The sequence below is a fragment of the Myotis daubentonii genome, chromosome 9 (assembly GCF_963259705.1).
Source record: "Myotis daubentonii chromosome 9, mMyoDau2.1, whole genome shotgun sequence".
Lineage (NCBI taxonomy): Eukaryota > Metazoa > Chordata > Mammalia > Chiroptera > Vespertilionidae > Myotis > Myotis daubentonii.
In genome coordinates, this window is record NC_081848.1 from 54573926 (window position 1) to 54595654 (window position 21729).

The 21729-nt window shown below is 35.0% G+C and overlaps 1 protein-coding gene across 26 annotated transcripts in view; it reads right to left on the minus strand.

The window, feature by feature from the left end:
* Positions 1-21729, minus strand: part of SOX6 (SRY-box transcription factor 6) — a 550404-nt gene that overhangs the window by 297648 nt on the left and 231027 nt on the right. For all 26 annotated transcript variants that reach the window (XM_059709018.1, XM_059709013.1, XM_059709014.1 and 23 more), the window contains one exon: positions 5032-5239. In XM_059709018.1, the coding sequence (XP_059565001.1) occupies positions 5032-5239 (208 nt within the window). The remainder of the gene's footprint in view (positions 1-5031; positions 5240-21729) is intronic.

A 21729-nucleotide genomic window follows, 5' to 3' on the forward strand; every position in this document is an offset into this window, starting at 1 on the left:
ACGCACCCCCTATTCCTTTCTCCTTTCTGCCACCTTAGTCCTGGCCCTCATTATCTCCAGCCTGAAACAATTTCCTTAATGTCTCTCCATGCTCCCATATATCCTATACAGTTCTGCCAGATTAACCTTCCTGGGAAGAAGCTCTAATCCATCACCTTATTGTACTAAAAAGTAGTCAATGATTCCTTCATAAACTTCAATATAAAGTTCAAACTCCTTAGCCAAGAATTAAAGGTCCTCTATAACCTGAATACAACCTACATTTTCAGACATATATTCCATATGTATTTTTGCATACTTTTTTTATAAGTAAGATGGTCCCCTCTCTACACTTTTGCAAAATTGTCTTTGCTCTTCTTGGCCTTTTGCTTTCCATATAAATTTTCCAATCACCTTTAAGTGCCCTACCACTAAACATTCACAAATCCATTTGTTATTTTTATTAAAAATTTATTGAATTTGTAGATTAATGTGATAAGATTTTTTTCATTTTTATTGAATTTATTGGGGTGACATTAATAAAATTATAGAAGATTTAGGTGTACAATTCTATAACACATCATCTGTATATTGTATTGTGTATTCACACCCCAAGTCAAGAGATTTCAGTTTATTATGTTATTTAGTGTTGCTATCCACAAATATGATATAACTCTCCATTTATCCAAATATTTTATGTCAGTAAGTTTTATAATTTTCTCTTTTTTAATATATTTTTAATGATTTCAGACAGGGAGGGGGAGAGAGAGAGAAATATCAATGATGTGAAAGAATCATTGATTGGCTGCTTCCTGCACAGCCCTACTAGGGATCAAGCCTGCAAGCTAGGCATGTGCCCTGACCGGGAATTGAACCACAACCTCTTGGTTCATATGTCCATGCTCAACCGCTGAACCATGCCAGTCAGACTACAATTTTCTTAAAGGATGTGTATATTTTATTTCTTTTTACCTTTTGACCTCTTCACCCATTTCTCCCATCATCACCCTTTTGGGTTTTTTGTTTTGTTTGTTTGTCTGTTTGTTTTAGAATCCACATAAAAGTGAGATCAAATGGTATTTGTCTTTCTGTGTCTGACTTATTTCACTTAATATAATGCCCTTGAGGTCCACCCATTATTGCTGTAAATGGCAAGATTTCATTATTTTTATGGCTGAATCATATTCAATTGTATATATACACCACCTATTCTTTATCCATTTACCCATCCATTGACACTTAAATTACTTCCATATTTTGGCTGTTGTAAATAATGCTGCAATGAACATGGTGATACTTATATCTTTTTGAGTTAGTGTTGGGTGTGTTTTTTCCCAGATAAACACCCAGAAGTAAAATCAATGGATCTATGGTGGTTCTATTTTTATTTTAGGAACCTCCATACTGTTTTCCATAGTGGTTATAACAGTTTACATCCCCACCAACAATGCATAAGAGTTCTCTTTTCTCCACATCCTCACTGACACTTGTAATTTCTTGTCCTTTTTATAACAGCCATTCTAAAGTTATATAAATTCTTTACATATTTTGGAAATTAGCCCTTTATCAGACATATGATTTACAAGTATTTTCTCACATTCCATCAGATGCCTTTTCATTTTGTTGATGGTTTCCTTTGCTGTGCAGAAACTTTCTAGTATGATATAGTCCCACTTATCAAGTTTTCCTTTTGCTGCTTTTTCTTTGGGTGTCATATTCAAAATGTCATCACCAAAACCAATATCAATGAGCTACCACCTATCTTTTCTTCTAAGAGTTTTATGATCAACAACAATAAAAACAATAAAAAAAATCAAGCACTTGGAGGCTAAATAGCATGCTATTCAACCATGATTGGGTTACCAAAGAGATCAAAGAAGAAATAAAAAACATCCTGGAAACAAATGGCAATGAACACCACAATCCAAAATCTATGAGACACAGTGAAAGCAGTCCTGAGGGAGAAGTGCATAGCACTACAGGACTACCTTAAAAAACAAGAAAAACTTATAATAAATTATCTAACCCTACAACTTCAAGAATTAGAAAGAGAGCAATAAGAAAAGCCCAGAGTAAGCAGAAGGAAGGAAATAATAAAGATCACAGTGGAAATAAATGACACAGAGACCAAAAAAAAAAAATGCAAAAGATCAATAAAACCAAGAGCTGGTTCTTTGAAAGGATAAACAAGACTGATGAACCTCTAGCCAGGCTCACCAAGGAACAAAGAGAGAGGACCCAAATAAACAAAATCAGAAATGAAAGAGGTGAAGTAACAACTGACCCCACAGAAATACAAAGGATTGTAAAAAAAAAAAAAATACTATGAACAACTCTATTCCAACAAAATGAACAACCTAGACGAAATGGACATATTCCTAGAAAAATACAGTCTTCTAAAACTCAATCAGGAAGAATCAAAAAATCTGAATAGGTTGATAACTATGGAGGAAATTGAAGCAGTAATCAATAAAACTTCCAGCATACAAAAGCTCTGGTCCAGACAGCTTCACAGGGGAGGTTTACTAAACATTCAAAGAAGAACTAAAACCTACCCTTCTCAGACTATTCCAAAAATTCAAGAGGAAGGCACACTTCCAAGCTCTTTCTGTAAAGCCAGCATTATCCTAATCCAAAACCAGATAAAGACACTACAGAGGAAGAGAATTACAGGCTATATCCCTGATGAACATAGATACTAAAATCCTCAACAAAATTCTAGCAAATTGGAAGAAATAAAACTGTCATTATTTGCAGATGACATGTTATTGTACATAGAAAACCCTAAAGACTCCATCAAAAAACTACTAGATTTCATAAATAAATTTGGCAATGTAGAAGGATACAGAATTAATACCCAGAATCCTATGGCTTTTTTACACACCAATAATTAACTCACAGAAAGAGAAACTAAAAAAAAGAAAAAGAATGAAAGAAATGAAAAAAATCCCATTTACCATTTCACCAAAAAAATTAAGACATCTAGGAATAAACTTAACTAAGGAGGTAAAAAACCTTTACTCAGAAAACTAAAGGACATTAAAAAAAAGAGATAGAGGAAGACCTAAATAAATGGAAAAATATACCGTGTTCATGGACTGGTAGAATCAACATTATTAAAATATCCATACTACCCAAAGCAATCTATAGATTCAATGCAATCCCCATTAAAATACCAATGGCATATTTCACAGACCTAGGACAAAGTCTCCAAAAATTCATATGAAATAAGAAGACCCTGAATAGCTGCAGCAATATTACCTAGAATCTCTCAATAATTCACCCAGACATTTATTCATATTTTAAATATAGTCCAGAATGTCATGATCATCTAATTTCATGAATTATAGATTAACAGGAGAAAATTAGAAATTATTCACAACTAAGCAAGGAGTAGCAGCCTGCAACCTAAAGAAGAGAAACCAACACACACACACACACACACACACACACACACACACACACACACACACACTGAAAATTATATCTCTATCAAACAAACACAAGAACTCCAAAGTTTCATAACTACAAGGAAATAACCATAGAGCCAAACAGTCTTAATTATCCCAATGATTTCTGGGGGCATCATTACATATAGCATGGTAAAATAACTGATATTTATAATATTATAATCATTTTAATACCTCAAATTTATGCAGTTTGCAGTTCATACGAAGACTTTTATATTCATTATTATAGTTAATTCTCAAAATGTTTGAGTTACCAAGTCAGATATAGGTACCATATCAAATTTTAAATTTTGTGGCTCAGGGATATTTTAGAACTTACCCAGGGTCATGTTAATTGTTAGATAGGTATTGGCGTTCATAGGCTACTGCATCATGACTTCAAATCATCAAATAATATTTACTTTTATGCTATATAACGTGGTTAGTAAGACAGAAAAGCATGTAATACATTCTAGAATTTCCACAAAAATTACTGATGTGCTAAACACATCCACAAAAATTAATTTGTAACTTTCACAAAATTTAATTTGAAAGTTTTTAAATTTTTGAGCCCTTGAACGAATAAAATTAAGTAACATGAAAAATTCCCTTATATCAAATCCCCATTCCCCTATATGCCACAGAGATTTAAACTTACAATGTTAGTAGTAAATCCAGAACCATTAATTATCCTACATTTTAAAGTCTAAAATCTGTACATAAAATATAAAAGAACATGCACATTATAGCAATCACTTAGATTTGATTTATTTAACTGAAAACAAAGAAGCGTCAGAGGGAAGGTGGGGATGGAGGTGGCAAGGGAGAGATTAACCAAAGAACTTGTATGCATACTAGTATATGCATAACCCATGGACACAGGCAATAGTGTCGTGAAGGCCTGGGGGATGGGGGGTGGAAGGTAGCAGGTGCAGGGTAGAGGAGATTAATGGGGGAGAAAAGGGAGACATCTGTAATACTTTCAACAATAAAGATAAATTTTTACTAAGTATTATTAAAGAGTCTAGAGATACTTGAACCTAGGTGGATTCTTGTGGGAGAGAAGGTAGATATGGAATATTAGAGTAGATGTCCTATGTCAAAGCACTTCCCCCTTGAACATTTAGCTTTAACAATATTAGAAACCCTCAATGCTATAACGTTTGGAAGTAAAATAATAATATTTATAATATTTCTAAAAATGAGGAGAAATAAATTGCTTTGGGTTTTCTTTTTGCTTTTAAAGCAATTGATTTTTCATAATCAAACACTATCCAACAATAGGAAGTAGGAGAGAGAAAATTAAAGTTGCAGCTGAAAAAAATTCCTATACTGCCTTTTTCCAGGGCAAGGCTTATAGTCAGTTTAAAACCTTGATTTGTTATCGTAAGAACAAAAAAATGCACAAAAATGTTACATAAATGGAGCTATCTGCTTAACACTCCTAATGGATCACAATCTGCCATCACCATGGTAACCTCTGAATAACTTTTTCCAGGCTAGTGCCAATTATGCACTTCTCTGGCCCTTGAAATCCCACTCTTTTTTTTTAAGGCCTGGAATTTTTAAAAGAATAAAGCCCAACAGTTAAGTCCACACATACCCTCTTGTTCAGTCCGAGTCATTTCCTCAAGCTTCTTCTGTTTCAGTGTGTCCACCACATCGGCAAGGCTCCCTTTGCGGCGTTCTGGGGTTCCAAAAGTAACACTGGTCATTATCTCGCGGTCCCGACTCCCTTCGTCAGGCTTATGTGGTGAGGTAGAGGTATTTCGGAAGGAATATAGGGAACATAACTTATTATTCTCTGACTCCTAGAAAAACAGAATAAAATAAAACCATTAGAATACTTGTTTCTTTTCATATCATTGGGAGAAAAAATCCCAAACTCAGAATGACAATATGTGATGCTTAGATGGACAAAAAAAATACAGTAACTATCTCCACTTAAAAAAAAATACTAAACACTAAAGCAATTATCAAAGGAACTAACCTGAAAATGCAGATTCATACTGGTACATTGTTGTTTTTATTAAAAGCAACCTAAGTGGTTCAAAACCAATTTCAAAATGGACACCTCAACTTCTTCTGCATTTGTGCCCTTCTTTTAAAATAGTTTAGATTCAATTACTAATTATTAGAATTGGTAAAGTTTTTCTTTAAATTGGCAGTTTAATTAGCACAGCCTAAAAATACATATACATCACAAAAACATTATCATCCTTGAACTTAGAAACAGTAGAGAAATTAGCTTCAATGATTGTTAATTGTTCATCAGAAAATATAAAAAATGTCTAAGTCACTGCCAGAAAAATAACTAACCTGAATATTTTTGTGTGTTGGGTTTGGGGAAAATCACTTTTTTTCTAGCTGTCTATCTATCAAAAGTTACAGAAACCTCTTTCTATTCCTTGCCTTTATCATAGTCACACATTTCTTTTTTTCTTTTTTTGTCTTTTATTATTTGTTTTTGGGTTGTTTTTTTATTGCTTAAAGTATTACAAAGGGTATTACATTTTTTTTGTCATGTGGTATTTAGAAATGGTTTGTTGTTTATGTTTGTTTACAAAAGAACAAGTTTGTTACAGAAATATTTGCACATGAATTACTTCACAGTACAGGGAAAGTTGGCCAACTGTGAGGAGGAAAAACAAATCTTAGATTAAAAATAATAGACACCTAAAAGTTTATAGAAAGAAAATATTTAAATATCTCTCTAAACCAGAACTGAGGGCTGAAAGCAACTACTATTTGGCCATTGCCCATCAGTAGTCTTGCGTTCGCCTTATCTGTCTGTGCTTGGGCAGTCTCTCTCCCAATAAGAAATGTCGTGAACTAAAGCCTTTGTGATTCTCATCAGAAGCTTGAAAATCCTATCTGCTCGTATATTTCTCTCCATCTTCACAAAGAAGCCTGGCAAGCTTCCAGAACTACTAGAGGAAGAAGCAGCAGGTAAGTTACAGTTAATAATTAGTGGGAAGGGATGGAAGGAAAAGGAATCTAGAGAAGTAAGTTTCCTCATATATTAAATAATAATTGTACTCAATAAATGTTAGGTATGTATACATTACTGTCATTTTACAGAAGGTAGGAATAAAACTTATTTTCAGGGTTATTGGGAGCATATAATGAGATAACAGTTATAAAGTAATTAGACTCAATGCTAAGCTCATAGGCAGTGGTGTTTAATAAAAGGTGCTATTATGCTGATGGAAGGAGCAGACTTAGGAATGGAGTCAAGGAGGATTATCCCCCCTCTGAACCTAAACATTTTTCTAGTGAAAAATATTATGAGTCTTGAACTAAATTGAATATTGTGAAGTCTGTGAAAATATTTTTAAAACTACTGAATTGTATACATCAAATGGATAAATAGTTATGTGTATTATATCCCAATAAAGCTATTAAAATATTGTGAGTCAAGGAATTAAGCAAAGAAATAAAAAGACTTATGGACACAGACAACAGTATAGTGCTTGCCAGAGGGAAGGTGGGATGGGGGAAGGTAGAAGAAGGTAAAGGGGGGATAAATGGTGACGGAAGGAGACTCAACTTGGGGTGGTAAACACACAATACACTATACAGATGATGTGTTGCAGAATTGTATACCTGAAACCTGTATAATTTTACTAACCAAATGTCAGCCCAATAAATTCAATTTTAAAAAATCTATAGATTCAACACAATCCCTATTAAAATACCAACAGCATACTTCATAGAACTAGAACAAATACTCCAAAAGTTTATACAGAATCATAAAACCCCAAATAGCTGCAGCAATCTTGAGAAAAAAGAACGAAGTTGGAGAGATCACAATACTGGATATCAAACTATACAACAAAGCTATTATAACCAAAACAGCCTGGTACTGGCACAAGAACTACATATAGACCAATGGATCAGAAGAGAAACCTCAGAAATTGACCCACACCATTACAAGTCAATTAATATTTGACAAAGGAGGCCAAGAACATACCATGGAGTAAAGACAGCCTCTTCAACAAATGGTGTTAGGAAAACTGGGCAGACACATGCGAAAAATTATTGTGAGCCAAATCTTAATCTTTTCCACATTCCCATTGTTGGCACAATGACTATCACAGAGTAAATGCTCATTACATTTGTGCTGAAATCAAGTAAAAATGATACAATTAAATGGGGCAGGGCAGGAAAGAGAGCTCTTCTTTACCTTGGTCCTAGATCTCTTCCTTCCCAGGAGAGATGTTATATTCCATTAAAGTTTACAATAATGCTGTGGAGTGTTGCAGAGGAATTCCACTAGATGCCAATCATGTTTAGGCCTTAAACATGGCTTTTCGGAATGGTCTCTTGATTCTTCACTTTGGACAAACAAAAACTGAGATATGTTTTGGAAAGCCATTTTGACCTCTTAATACTGTCCCTGTCAGAAATGTTTTTGAATTGATAATAACCATTTGATCAATCAGGCTTCAGTCACTTTCATTTCAAATGCAAACTAGTCTTATAGCATAGCCTAAAAGTCAAACACAAATTCTGATTCAATCTAAGGGATTCAAGACCAAGTCAAAACATGAGGAGGTGTTGCTTACAGATGACTCACCATTGTCCATAATAAAGCAAATTTTTCCATCACTCGAAATATGGTAAGAGTAGCTCTCCAGCCTGAGTAACAACTTTAAGTTGTCCTTAAAGCATTTGGGCTCCATACAGTACCACTTTTTTCTCTCAGGACTAATTTCAGTCTTACTCATGTCACTTACTTGTTAGATCAACTACAATTCTTGTTTTTTTTTTACTCATGGTAATGTGGTCACTGCCATCTTGCACCACAGACAGTAACCATGGGTTCCCACACCAATTACCCACACACTGTCCTCAGCCCCATAATGTGTGCCAAGTGGCTCAACACCACCAAGAAGCAGGGAACAAGAAGCTGAAAAGTCATGATTTCACCAAGGCACCCAGATAGGCAGTGAATGAAATCACAAATGGCTTAAATCATATAAGTAATCTTATAACATTCTTAGGAACAATAGAAAGGCACAAAATTTATAATTTTGGCCCTCACTTTTATCTTTCTAAACCTTAAGCAGTATTGGCCTTTCATGAGTGGAGGCCTCTAGGCATTTTATCTGAGTAAAGGGGCACACAAATCCAAACACTTTCAGTGAAGAAATTACTGTTCAATAAAAGGCAATCATGCCAAATTTTAAAAAGAGACTTGACTAAGAATCTCTAATCTTTTTTTCTAGAGGACTAAATCATTTTTAAATACATTTTCTTAAGAAAAAAAGCTCAACTTACTCTGTAAGTTTTAAAAACAAGTTCTATGAAATATCAATTGAGGCAAGATTCCCAATGATAATATCTGAGTCTTAATGCATGTCACTGCAGCACAACGGTGGAGAGATCTGAGACAATATTTCCCTAAAGCAGTGATTCTCAAACTTCAAGATATAGAATCCCTTGGCAAGTATGTTAAATGCAGATTCCTTCATCTCCTCCCATACCCTGAAGAGTAGAACTCGGGAATATAAATTTTGAGGAACATCTCAAGTGATTCTGATCACAGTTACTTTAATTCTGATGTACCTCACTTTAAGAAACATCAATCCCTAAGGCAAATGAAATAAATGTGCTTTGCCTTAATGTTATAATGCAGATATAATTATGAATAATTTTAAGAAGCCTGGTTAGTTGTAATTTTTAAAAATAACATAAAGGAGATTACCTCTCTTCTTTTGACCTTTCTTGTGAAAACAACCGCTGAATAACATGACTGAACACATGAACATCACAAAAAGCAGAGTATATGGGGCACGGAATAAGCATTAGTTCATTCAAAGAAAATTTTCTATAAATTTGTTTTCTTTCAACCCTTAACATCAGTGACCTCACCAGACCTAACAGCAAAAATTTTTTTCAAAATATTACTCATAAGAATCTTAGTCCTAATATAATGAATAAAGTAATGTTGTTGATTCAAATGATGTAAAGAGTATTTCACTGGAAATCAGTTAAACACAGTACAAAAATTATATGTAGAAGAGTGAAAAAGTACCCAGTAGGACCAGAAAAAAAAGTCAATAGGCAGAGTTTCTAGAAAAGGAAAGCAATTTTCACAAATTAAGAATATTTTAGTAAGATGTTTTTGTGTCTGAAGGGATAAAAAAGTAAATAGTAAAAACAAAACATGTATGGATGGTGACAGGTGTTAACTACACTTATTGTGATGATCACTTCACAATATATACAAATACTGAATCATTATGCTATTCACATGAATTATTATGCTGTACACCTAAAACTAATATAACATTTTACATCAATTATACATCAATTAAAAAACATGTGAGGTAATGGATGCTAACTTATTGTGGCAATAATTTTATAATACATACATGTCAAATCATTATGTTGTACACCTTTAACTAATGTAATGTTATTGATCAATTATATCTCAATAAAACTGGAACAGCATATTAAAATAATATTGCTCCAATTTTTCAGGTGTGATTTCTAAATGGTGATGATATTATTGGTAAATTTCTTTCTTTTTTCCTTATTTGTGTTTTCTAACTTATAACTGATGAAATATTGCTTTTTGTGTGTTTTTTGGTATTTTTAATTAAATTTTTAAATTATATTTTATAATTGTATAGCACTAGATATATGATTTAATTAGTTTCAGATATATATCATAGTGGTTAGACATTATATAACTTACTAAGTGATGGCCCTTGATAAGTCTAGCATCCACCTGGCATCAGAAATATTGTTTATATAATAAAGAGATGCTTGGAAAAAATATAAAAGTAAATTTAAGAGAATACAGTTTAGCCTTCTTGAAGATTAGTACATTATAGTTTCCCTGTACTAAAACCAGGAAAAAAAGAAAACTTTCTTTCTTGGTATTTCTATAGTTGAGGGTTCTCAAACAACATTTTCTAATAAACAACAATGAGGTACCATCTCACACCTGTCAGACTGGCTATCATCAACAAATCAACAAACGACAAGTGCTGGAAAGGATGTGGAGAAAAAGGAACACTCATGCACTGATGGTGGGAATGCAGACTGGTGCAGCTACTATGGAAGACAGTATGGAGTTTCCTCAAAAAAAACTAAAAATGGAACTCCCATTTGACCCTGTGATCCCACTTCTAGGAATATATCCCAAGAAACCAGAAACACCAATCAGAAAGGATATGTGCACCCATATGTTCATAGCAGCACAATTCACCATAGCTAAGATCTGGAAACAGCCTAAGTGCCCATCAGTAGATGAATGGATTAGAAAACTGTGGTACATCTACACAATGGAATACTATGCTGCTGTAAAAAAGAAGGAACTCTTACCATTTGCAACGGCATGGATGGAACTGGAGAGCATTATGCTAAGTGAAATAAGCCAGTCAATGAAGGAAAAATACCACATGATCTCACTCATTCATGGATAATAAAGACCATTATAAACTTATGAACAATCAACACTAATAAAAGAGAAAAATGGTAATTGGCATACGAGCTACCCTTTTCATTGGCTAATCAGGGCTATATGCAAATTAACTGCCAACTAAGATTGGCAGTTAACTGCCAACTAAGATTGGCAGTTAACTGCCAACAAGATGGCGGTTAATTTGCATATGTAGGCACAATGCAGGGAGGCGAAAGGGAAAGCAGGAAGAAGCCCCCTGCCACTGACAGTGATTGGAAACCCAGGGGAGAGCTAAGAGCTGGGGGGCAGGGCAAAGGCGGAGATCGGAGAATCAGGTGCCTTTGCGGCCCTGGCCAGTGATAGCAGGAAGTAGGGGTGGAGCCAGCGATGGGAGCTGGGCACGGTCGAAGCTGGCAGTCCCGGGAGCTAGGGGTCCCTTGCCTGGGCCTAAAGCGGAGCCCACGATTGTGGGGCCGCTGCCACTGCGGGTCCCCGCTGCCCGGGCCGGACGCCTCAGCCAGAGGTGTCAGGGCTGGACAAGGGGCCGATCCTGCGATTGGAGGGTGATAGGGGTCAACGCCTGAGGGCTCCCAGTATGTGAGAGGGGGCAGGCTGGGCTGAGGGACACTCCCCCCCACACACACACCCAGTGCACGAATTTCGTGCACCGGGCCCCTAGTAATAGATAAAGAGGCAGAGCTGCCTCAAACTGATTGTCAAACTGCAGCAGGAAGGCCAGGGAGGGTTGGGGGGCAGGATGGAGGGGGGTAAGAGATCAACCAAAGGACTTGCATGCATGCATATAAGCATAACCAATGGACATAAGACACTGGGGGGTAGGGGAGGCCAGGGGATTGTCAAGGGCGGGGGGAAAAAAGGACACATATGTAATACCCTTTGAATACTTTAAGCAATAAAACAATTAAAAAAACATTTTCTAATAAATCTCATTATTTAAAAGGGCATCCTTATATCAGCTAAAATCTATATCCTTATAATTATCACCCATTATTTCTTGTTTGTCCTCAAAAGATTCACAAAATCAATTTACTCTCATTTCCCTATTAGAGTTGTTCAAACATCTTAAGAGAAGCATTAAATAGTCCTTTTCTAGGTGAAATTCCTCCAGTTTCTACAACTAATTTCTTATTTGACATAATTTCCAGATCCTTTGTCTTTCTCCTCAGATGCACTCCAGTCTCTAGATACTATACTAAAAATGGGTTGTCAATAACTGAATACAAAATTCTGCATCCTCGTTTTCACTGGGAAGAAAAGTAACACTCAGAGATTATGTGGCTTCCCCTATGCCACACAGGTATAGCTGGCAGAACTAAAATCTAAATGTAGTTTTCTGATACCACATCCAATGTTTTTTTTTTTCCATTCCACAGTGACAATAGATAAAATTAGTTATCAATTCTTGTATGAAAATCACCCTAAAATTCAGTGCTTAAAACAATAATCACGTATTATCTTTTATGCTAACTGTGGGTTAGGAATTCAGGAGCATCTGGGCTGTTTGGTGCTGCCTCGAGACCTCTCTTGAGGTTGCCATTAAGTCAGTGGCTAAGGTTGGAATCATCTCAAAGATTTCTTTACTCCCAAATGTTAACACTCCAAAATCTCAGGGCTGAAGTATGGGGTTCCCTAGACATCATCCTCTATCTCTGCGTGATCTCTCTACATGATGTTTTTCTCTCCATCATGTTAGCTTCAAACATGATAGTCCAGGCTTCCAAAGGTGCATGCCCCTGGAAAGAGCCAGATGAAATCTGTATCACTGTTTCTAACCTCGCCTGAGAAGTCATGCCCTGTAAACTGTCAGTGTGTTCTATTTAATAGTAAGTACCAAGGTTTGCCCATAGTCAAGGAGATGGGAGTTTAATCTCTGCATTTTTATAGGATGGAGTTATAATTATATCCTCAAATCGCTGCTGTGAGAAATGAATAATGTATAAAGCATTTAGTACAGTGCCTATCATATAAGACTCAATAAATGATAACTACTCTTATTATTAAATTCAAATACCCTTTATCCAATTGTCCTTTGTTTCTATTTACAGTTCTGAAAATACTGTCATGATAACCACTGGCACCATTTTTAGGGGTTTTTTTTATACTCACTCATCTAAGTAGAATAATCAATATATGCTCAAAAACCACTTTCTTTATGAAATCATCCCAAGCTAATCCCACCAAGACCTGACCCTCCCAAAGCTCCAGTAACCGTACCACTTGTAATTAGAATTTTCTGGGGATACTATGAATTTCCATTCAACCTAACAGCATATGGATTAACTCTATTCTGGCCAGGAGCAGCTAGAGAATGTGTCTGCTCTGATTCATCTAGGTTGCCAACTGCACCTAGCCCAGGAAGGTGAATGGGCAGCCACATGGTGAACAGAGGAGAGCAGTGGGCTAAGGTTGCAAAAGTCAGAGAAGATGTCAGGATTTGAGAAAGTCACAGACCATGGGCCAGAGACCATTTCTAACCAGGAATGGAATTCTTGCCCTACATAATGGAGTTGAAACCCACATCCAGGCAGAAGTCATCGAAGTTAGGAGAAACGACTAGGAAATGGACTCTCTAAGCAGCTGAATTAATCAACTTCCCTTTCTGCTGCCCAATCTAATTATAGGACAGAATATTACCCTCTCTTACTCTTTCTTCCACCCATTAGCAAGGCTGATTTAAATGTGTTCAGTCTTACTGCATTGCATGTTGTTATTTTTGTTTTGCTCTTCCATTTTGTTATACTGCCTCTCTAATTATAGCTTTACCTCACTCTAGTCTGCCTTCCCTAAAGATAAGCTTTATTAAGATACCCTGATTTCTGACATTCCCTCTATCTATAGCAAACCTCTGATTTCTCAGACCCTACCCAAATCACTCAGTCTAAATCCTAAAAACGATTATTTCCAATACTCTCTTACTGAGACACTCCATGGTTCTCTATGGTGTGTTCTCTTTACTGCAATGAAGAAATCCAATTTGTTCAACTATAGATATGTTCCTGGTAATCTTTTGCTAAGGGGAATTAAGGAATGCAATGTCTATAAAGAAATTAAAAACAATAATAAAACCAACTAAAGTTACGTGTATTGGCAACTTAACCATGTCAGTGATTAATATATTAAGTTATAATATATATTATATATGTACTACTTTTTCTGATTATCTGCTTTAAAAAAACTTTTTTTGGAAGAACCAAAAATGGCCTGAGACTGTGCTGTATAAGAGACATTTTACTATGGTGTTATTGAGTGACTGACAGAAAAGCTTTATCTAATCTAGGTTCCAATAACTTCTTGCTAACAAAGGAAATCTAACCTTTTTAATATGCTGTGAACTAAATTGCTAACATTTATAGGTTCTTTCTCAGAGGAAAAAGTATATTTTTCTCCAATGTGACATATTTTGAGGAAAAACGTTGGTTTTAAAAAGCTTATATAAATGAAAATACTGAATTTGGCTCCAATTACCAACAGTTTATTCCTGACAAAAGTATCATTTGCTCTAATAGTGAAATGAAATATATTCTTTTTCTCTTTATTAAAAATGATACTGGTAGAATATATTAAATTTACATAGCATTCTCAAAATTGGAATAATATCATGTCACTTTATTATATTACTATACTGTTCAATAACAATAAATTTATTCACGATGTGTCAGAATGTAGATTTTTTTTTACCAATATTTGCTAAAGTGTCATGACTCCTAAAGTCCAAGAAGGAAAAGCCATTTTAAAAATATTATTTTGATCTCAAGAAAAAAATTACAAGAAAAAGTTTTTAAGATGTCCTCATCACCATATTTAATAAATGGAAGTAAATATAGTGAACAGAGTAAATATAGAAAAATATTAAAATCTCCAAACTTGTCAAGACAATCACATAGAAAAGCCTTGCATTATCTATATACCACCAGCCTCCATATAGAATCAAATCTCAAGATTCAAAAGTCCTTAAAAATCCAATTGTTCAATACCATCTAGTACTTGAATTTCCTATGCAAGAAAGGTAGTATAATAGTTAACAACTAAAAGATCTTTGGGTCAGATTTTCTAGTTAAATATGTTTTTCCATCTATCTCCCATATAACCCCAAACAAGTTAGATAATTTCTCTGTGCCTTAATTCCCTCATCTATAAAATGGGAGTGATGACAATAGTAGTACAGAACCTACCTCATAGTGTTGATATGGAAATTAAATTAATTAATAAAAATAAAACACCTGTTATATAGTAAATGCTCATTAAATGATGGTGGTGGTAGTAGTGATGATGGCTGTCAAAATTTCCCTGGCAAGCAACTTTTTGCCTCTCATTAAACACCTTCACTGATAGAAGATTTGGCACTTCTCAAAGCAGTTGATTTTATCTTTGGAGGGTTGTCAAACATTCTTATTTATAGGAATATGAATCCTATGCCTTCAAACCATGGAAACATTTGCATCCCACATAAACATTTATAACAGCAGCACTTTCAATACATACACACAGCATTATAGTAGCCTTGTATCTTTTCTTTTTCTGGCAAAACATCCCCATTTTCTTCATTTCCTCCTCATAAGACATGGTTCAGCCATCCATATCATTCTCTTCCTGAGTATGTTCCAATTTGTTTCTCTGGATCTCTTAAATAGTAATTCCCTGAATTGAATGTGCTCAATATTGTCTAAATAAAGAATTAAGGCACATGATCACTGAGAGATAATAAAGATCATGGATAGGCAACTTCACAGATGAGAATACTTATAACTTTTTGGTAATGGAACAGTAAGAAGAGCTTTAAGGTGAGTCCACATGATAGTGAATTCCCCAACACATGGAGCAACATTCTATTAGTTGATTCATGTGCCTTCCAAACCAGACAGCTACTTTCATCTGGCAATTCATTAGTATTCAAACTACCATATGATATTCAACCTAAACAACACTATCAGGCTATGTTGAGTTGGCTAAGACAATTTTAACCTTGAAACGAACAAATTTCGAATTAGCAAGAGACTTGATAATAGTTCAAATCTTTCATGTTTGAGATGAGGAAACTGAAGACAGGAGATTTGAAGTGACTTCGCTAATGTCACACAGCAAATTAGTGTCAGAGATTAAACACAGGCCTTCTGAGAGATAACATCCTTTCCTAAATAACCCCAGGGAAAATATTTCTACTGATGAGAGAGAAAAGGAGAGAGAGAGAGAGGGAGAGGGAGAGAGAGAGAGAGAGAGAGAGAGAGAGAGAGAGAGAGAGAGAGAGAGAATGACAACTTAAGGCAGTGGTTCTCAATCTTGCCTGCACATTAGAATGAGGCCCAGAAATTAGGATTTTAAAAAGATTCCCAGGTGATTCTAATGTGCAGCCAAGGTTGAGAACCACTGACTTAAGGCATTAGGGAAGAAGTAGTATGATTATGCAGATGTTGGAGAAGTGTAATTGAAAAAGTTTTCCAGAGCAAGCTTCTATGCATGGAGAGTCTCAAATGATTTCATGGAGGTTTCCCTAAGAGGTTTCCCTACTTTCTCAACTGTCAATTTTATTATCTTCATTCTCTTCTCCTTTGCAGTTGTTTTCATTGCTTCCCAACTTCAGAGTGTGCTTATAAAAAATAACTGTATTATTTTACATATAAACAGCAAAGCAGCTAGTATGATTCATAGAATCTAGATATTGGTCAGTTAGTTCATCACAAACCTATTTTGCATCATCCAAATGAGAAATAATGAAGAGAAAGTTGGGATTTATCCACCTCAGATATCATAATTTAGAATCTGAAGCCACCTGGCTGGCGTGGCTCAGTGGTTGAGTGTCAACTTATGACCCATAAGGTCATGGTTCAATTCCCATTCAGGGCACATGCCTTGGTTGTGGGCTTGATCCCCAATGTGGGGTGTGCAGGAGGCAGCTCATCAATGATTCTCTCTCATCATTGATCTTTCCATCTCTCTCCCTCTCCCTTCCTCTCTGAAATCAATAATAAAAATATATTATTTAAAAAAGGAATCTGAAGCAAAGGAGGCAAAGTACACAGACACACACACACACACACACACACACACACACACACACACACACACCAAGCAAACAAAGAAACAAACAAAAAAACCTCCCTACCATCTTCCAAAAACAGGGAAATAGCCTTGAAAATAAGAGAATCAAGGTACCAAAGACCTATTGCATGATACAGGTGTTGGCAGGGAGCGGAGTGCATGTACTAGTAGTATGACACAAGTATCCGTTGAAATTTGTTTAATCCAGTTTCCAGAAAAATCTGTTCTTAATTCAATATAAAAACTAGGGCCATTGTGGTGGAGAGTATTAGAGTAGTTTCCAAAAAATAGAAAATAAGATATAAAACTCTTAAGAAAAAGGCAAGGTAGCTGGGATCCATGAGGAAAAGAGGTAGTAATTAGGCTCCCAGAAATAATATTGATATGATAATTTACCCATGTTTAGAGTGTCTATTTTTAAATGATGAGGCTGGGGTCACAAAAATAGATCAGATCATGTTCTTTATACTTCACAAATCTTAACATTAAAAAGTACCAGAGCCCAATGAAGGTCTGTCAACCCCATTTATCCCTTAATAGAGATTCTGCTCTATTACACTGAAATCCTTTCATGGCCTAATTTTTCAAGGGAAGACGAACTAGCGAGCAGATTGCTCTGTGTGTCATACACACTGAGAACTCACAGACACTCTGTGATCTCAACAATCTCCCATCTTCCCTGGGATCTTGCCCAGTAAGGTTCCCAAGTTTGAGAATTTCACCAAAAAAGCCTTCAAATTTCCTTCTAATATGTAAAATACATACAATGGCTTACCCAGAAACTGTTAGTGATACAGATAAATAACTTCTCTAGCTCTCTGATTTAAGTTTTTACAGAGAGCACAAGTTCAAAGAAAGTAAAAGTGATTTTTCAGAGGCTATGTTGTTTATGAAACAACTATCCAGCTATCTATCTACTTACCTATATGTCTAACTATATTTACATATCCAGGGAAGGGGAAACTAGCACAAAAATGTCACCAATTTACCACAAAGCAGCAAGTGGAAGTATAATTTTGTCATCAGGTGCCCCCAATGTATAGAAGCTGTGCATTGCTCTACCTGGAGGTAATACACAAACTTGGACTGATGGTTCGGTTAGAAACATAGAACACATGCTTTCTTTCTGGCAGGAGTGGGAGGTGTTAATTTTTAGTTTTCGCTCTTAACTTTCAAATACCCCAAAACTTATATTCAGATTGATTTCTGGCCCTACTGTACTATTCCTCATAGATCAAAAAAAAGTAGCCAATAGGAGAACTAAACTCTAATCTTACTGTCAATTTCACAAAGCAAAATAAATAAACTGTAATTAACTTCACGTACAAACCTTATCAGTGTGAGGGGAAAAAAAGAGAGAGAGAAGCAGGTATCTGTGGTAGAAGCATAGCAAGTACAAAATAAGTTAATATAACTGAAGGGCAAATGTTAACTCTAAATTCAAGAGTTAAAGTTTTCTCAATTTCATGGATTACATTAGCTTAATCCTAGCTAACCTAATGCTATCTAAAAAGCTACCAACTTACCACTCAGACTAACCAAAAAATTTCTAAATAACAGTAAATGCCAAAAAAAGTTCTAATTCTTTGTGTTTCTAGGCAAACAAATCTCTATTATACCACCACAATCTACCAATGCTTGAAGGAGGGAAATTTCTTTCCAGAAGTTTGATGAACTTGAGAATATTGAATTCTAGGTACTCTCAGTACACTGGCAGTGAAAATAAATCAGAATTAAATTATAATACAAACAAAAGTTTACAAATAACTTTCAATCATTTTATTAAATAATGCTTTCCATTTTCTAAAGTGTTAATGAAATATAAAGAAGATAAATGAAATGTATAAATATTCATTTCTAATTTTTACCTGATTGTAAAATATTATTGGTAAAGGTTTGTAATTTATACTTTTGATTTCAGAATATAGTTTACAAAGAGATATATCATTGAACTGAATTTTTATCACTTAGAAAAATAATACCTAGAGGTCATGGGAATTTAGTAATACCAAAATAATATTTAAGAGGTTAATAGTATAAAAAATAAATATGTCATCACATTAAAAGATTAAGTAACAAAAGGAATAATAGCTTGAAGTTGTTCCTCTTTAAAAAGGTTACATTTTTCTTGTTCCTCTTTAATAAGGAAAACTTATTACAGGGGACAACCAAACAGTGGGATAATTTGCATATCACGGTAATTAAGGCACATTCATTAGATGTGTTCAAGAAAGATTAGATATGTTCAGGAAGGAACAGAGTAGGATCTTTCCTGCTTAATGCAGGTGTTTTGACTCAATAATCAAAGAGAGCCCTTTCAAGCTCATCTCTGATTGAACAATGGGAGCAGGATTTGTTATGTTAAACTTACTTTTATGGAAAGCAACCCTCTCCAAATTAAAGTAAGAAGGTAGATCAGCGAAATAAGCCAGTCAGAGAAAGATAAATATCACATGATCTCACTTATATGTGGGATATAATGAGCAACATAATTTGATGAACAAGAATAGATCCAGAGACAAATGGTAGGGGAGAGGGGAGTTAGAGAGCAACCAAAGGATTTGTATGCATACATATTAGCATAACCAATGGATACAGACACTCGAGCGGTGGAGACCTGCCCAGGGTGGGAATGGCTTGGGAGTGGGTCAATTGGGGGAAAAGGAGACATATGTAAAACTTTAGACAATAAAAAAAAATAAAAAAGATGCAACTCTATTATATGACCTATATACAGGTTGTGCCCCCAAAATGTATACACATTGTAACAGCTGATAGCTCAATTTTAAAAATGAAATGTATTTTAATAAACACTGCCTTTATAAAAAAAAGAAGAAGAAAGAAGAAGAGGAGGAGTAAGAGGAGGAGGAGGAGGAGGAGGAGGAGGAGGAGGAGGAGGAGGAGGAGGAGGAGGAAAGGGGAGGTAGATCTGGAGGAGTTAAGTATAATCCCAGCTTCCCCTTTGAAAGACATATGCTGCCTATCCAGGCATCACCATCTTATTCATGCTGATCTAGAAGGACCGTAAGCTTCATATTTCATTCTAATAATGAAAAGTTCAAATTAGTCACGTAAATTACTGCATGCTATATAATACATACATTATACTTTCTACAAAATATTGCTTAAAAGAATTACAGAAATGTGCATATTTCATTATTCCAGTATCATATTTCATTATAGTAATGTACCCAGATCGTCACTGGGCAAGAAGGAATTCTGCACAAGAAAGAACATTAATCAGAACCACCTATATCCTAAAACAGGCTTGTGGAGTTCTTCTTTAATCAGAAAATTATTGGTGTCTTGAGATCAGCTTTCATTGATTAATACTGATAATTATGACAAGAAGCCTATTTAAAAAACAAAACAATACTTCTACTATGTTTAAATGCCATTTGAATCCATCAAGACAATAAAAGCTGAATGTAATAGGCCTGCTCAATCAAATTGTTCTGCTAGACTAGTTCCTACCACATTTTCTATTAGTAATCAAGTCTTATTTTAAATAATTATCAAGCATGACTTTCCCTAAGAGTCTGGAAATGTTATAGAGCCTAAGCTATCCTTTGGTCATGAGGAATATTTGCATATGGATAGTAGATAGGAACAGTCAAACCACAGAAGCATCACTATGATGTACACTAGCATCTTACTGGTGCAAGGAATGAAAACAAAATATTTATGAAGCATAAAGGTATCATATAAAAATGAAGCAAGTTAGAGGAATATTGGCTGAATCCCAGAAAAGATAATCCTGATGACCGTGAAGGAATGTTGTGAATTGTCAGTGAATGTCAGTGATAAAGTTTGTTAAGAGGTTCATATTACAGTCAGTACTCTGCAAACCTCAGTTACTGGATCTTATACCAACTGAAAAAAATTGATTAAAAATAAACATGGCATAGCCCATCTCCTTGAAAACATTCTATGTACACAATTTTATTACACTGAAAAAAAAGAAAAGATACCAGGGTCTGATTTTCCTTGAACTGTCAAAATACAAAAGAAATGCAAAAAGTCTTTGCACAGATGTAGCAAAGTACTAGATTTTCATATTTTGGCAGGTGCTCAATATGCAGCCCACATAATCACATGCTAATGACTGGAGTGTGTTCATCAGTATGTATACCTGGTTCCTTCTTGCCCAAGGGGGGTGGGGGGGAAGCCAACTATACCAAAGCATGTTAATGTTTCTACATTCAACAAAAATTTTGATAATATGCTTGGTAAGGAAACTTTTCCAAAAGTATATTTAGAAAGGTGTATTATATCATTAAGAAGAATGATAAAATAACTCGAGTTTTCATAAACATAGAGAGATTTTAAGTAATGCTACTCATTTTGTTTAATTTGGGAACATTTTTTTAAAATAAGTAATCTTTAATAGCAGAAATGAAACAGTGCCACTAACTGTGGGGTGGGGGAGGAAATAGAAAGGTAATCAATGTGTTAACACTAGAAAACATGAGTTGTCTATTTCACAACCCATTCCAGGCAATAAAATATGGTTTGATTTTTTGTTCAAATTGTAAATAAATTTGTCATTAAATTTTGAGATGTGTTTAAAAAGAGACAGCACTGTGTGCTAATATAGTTTCAAATTTATAGAAAATGGAGATTTCCCATATTGCTTCCTGAAGAATATTGTTTCATGACTCAGGGAGTCAAGGATGGACATTTCTACTTGTTACCGAAAGTTTAGGTTTGAATTTTACTTAACTTGAATAAATTCCCAAAATCCTAAAATGAAGGAGTAGTAACAATTTCTCAAAAAGTCTAAACCTTGACAGTTTATGGATTTTTGTCCAGTGCTTCATAGATCAG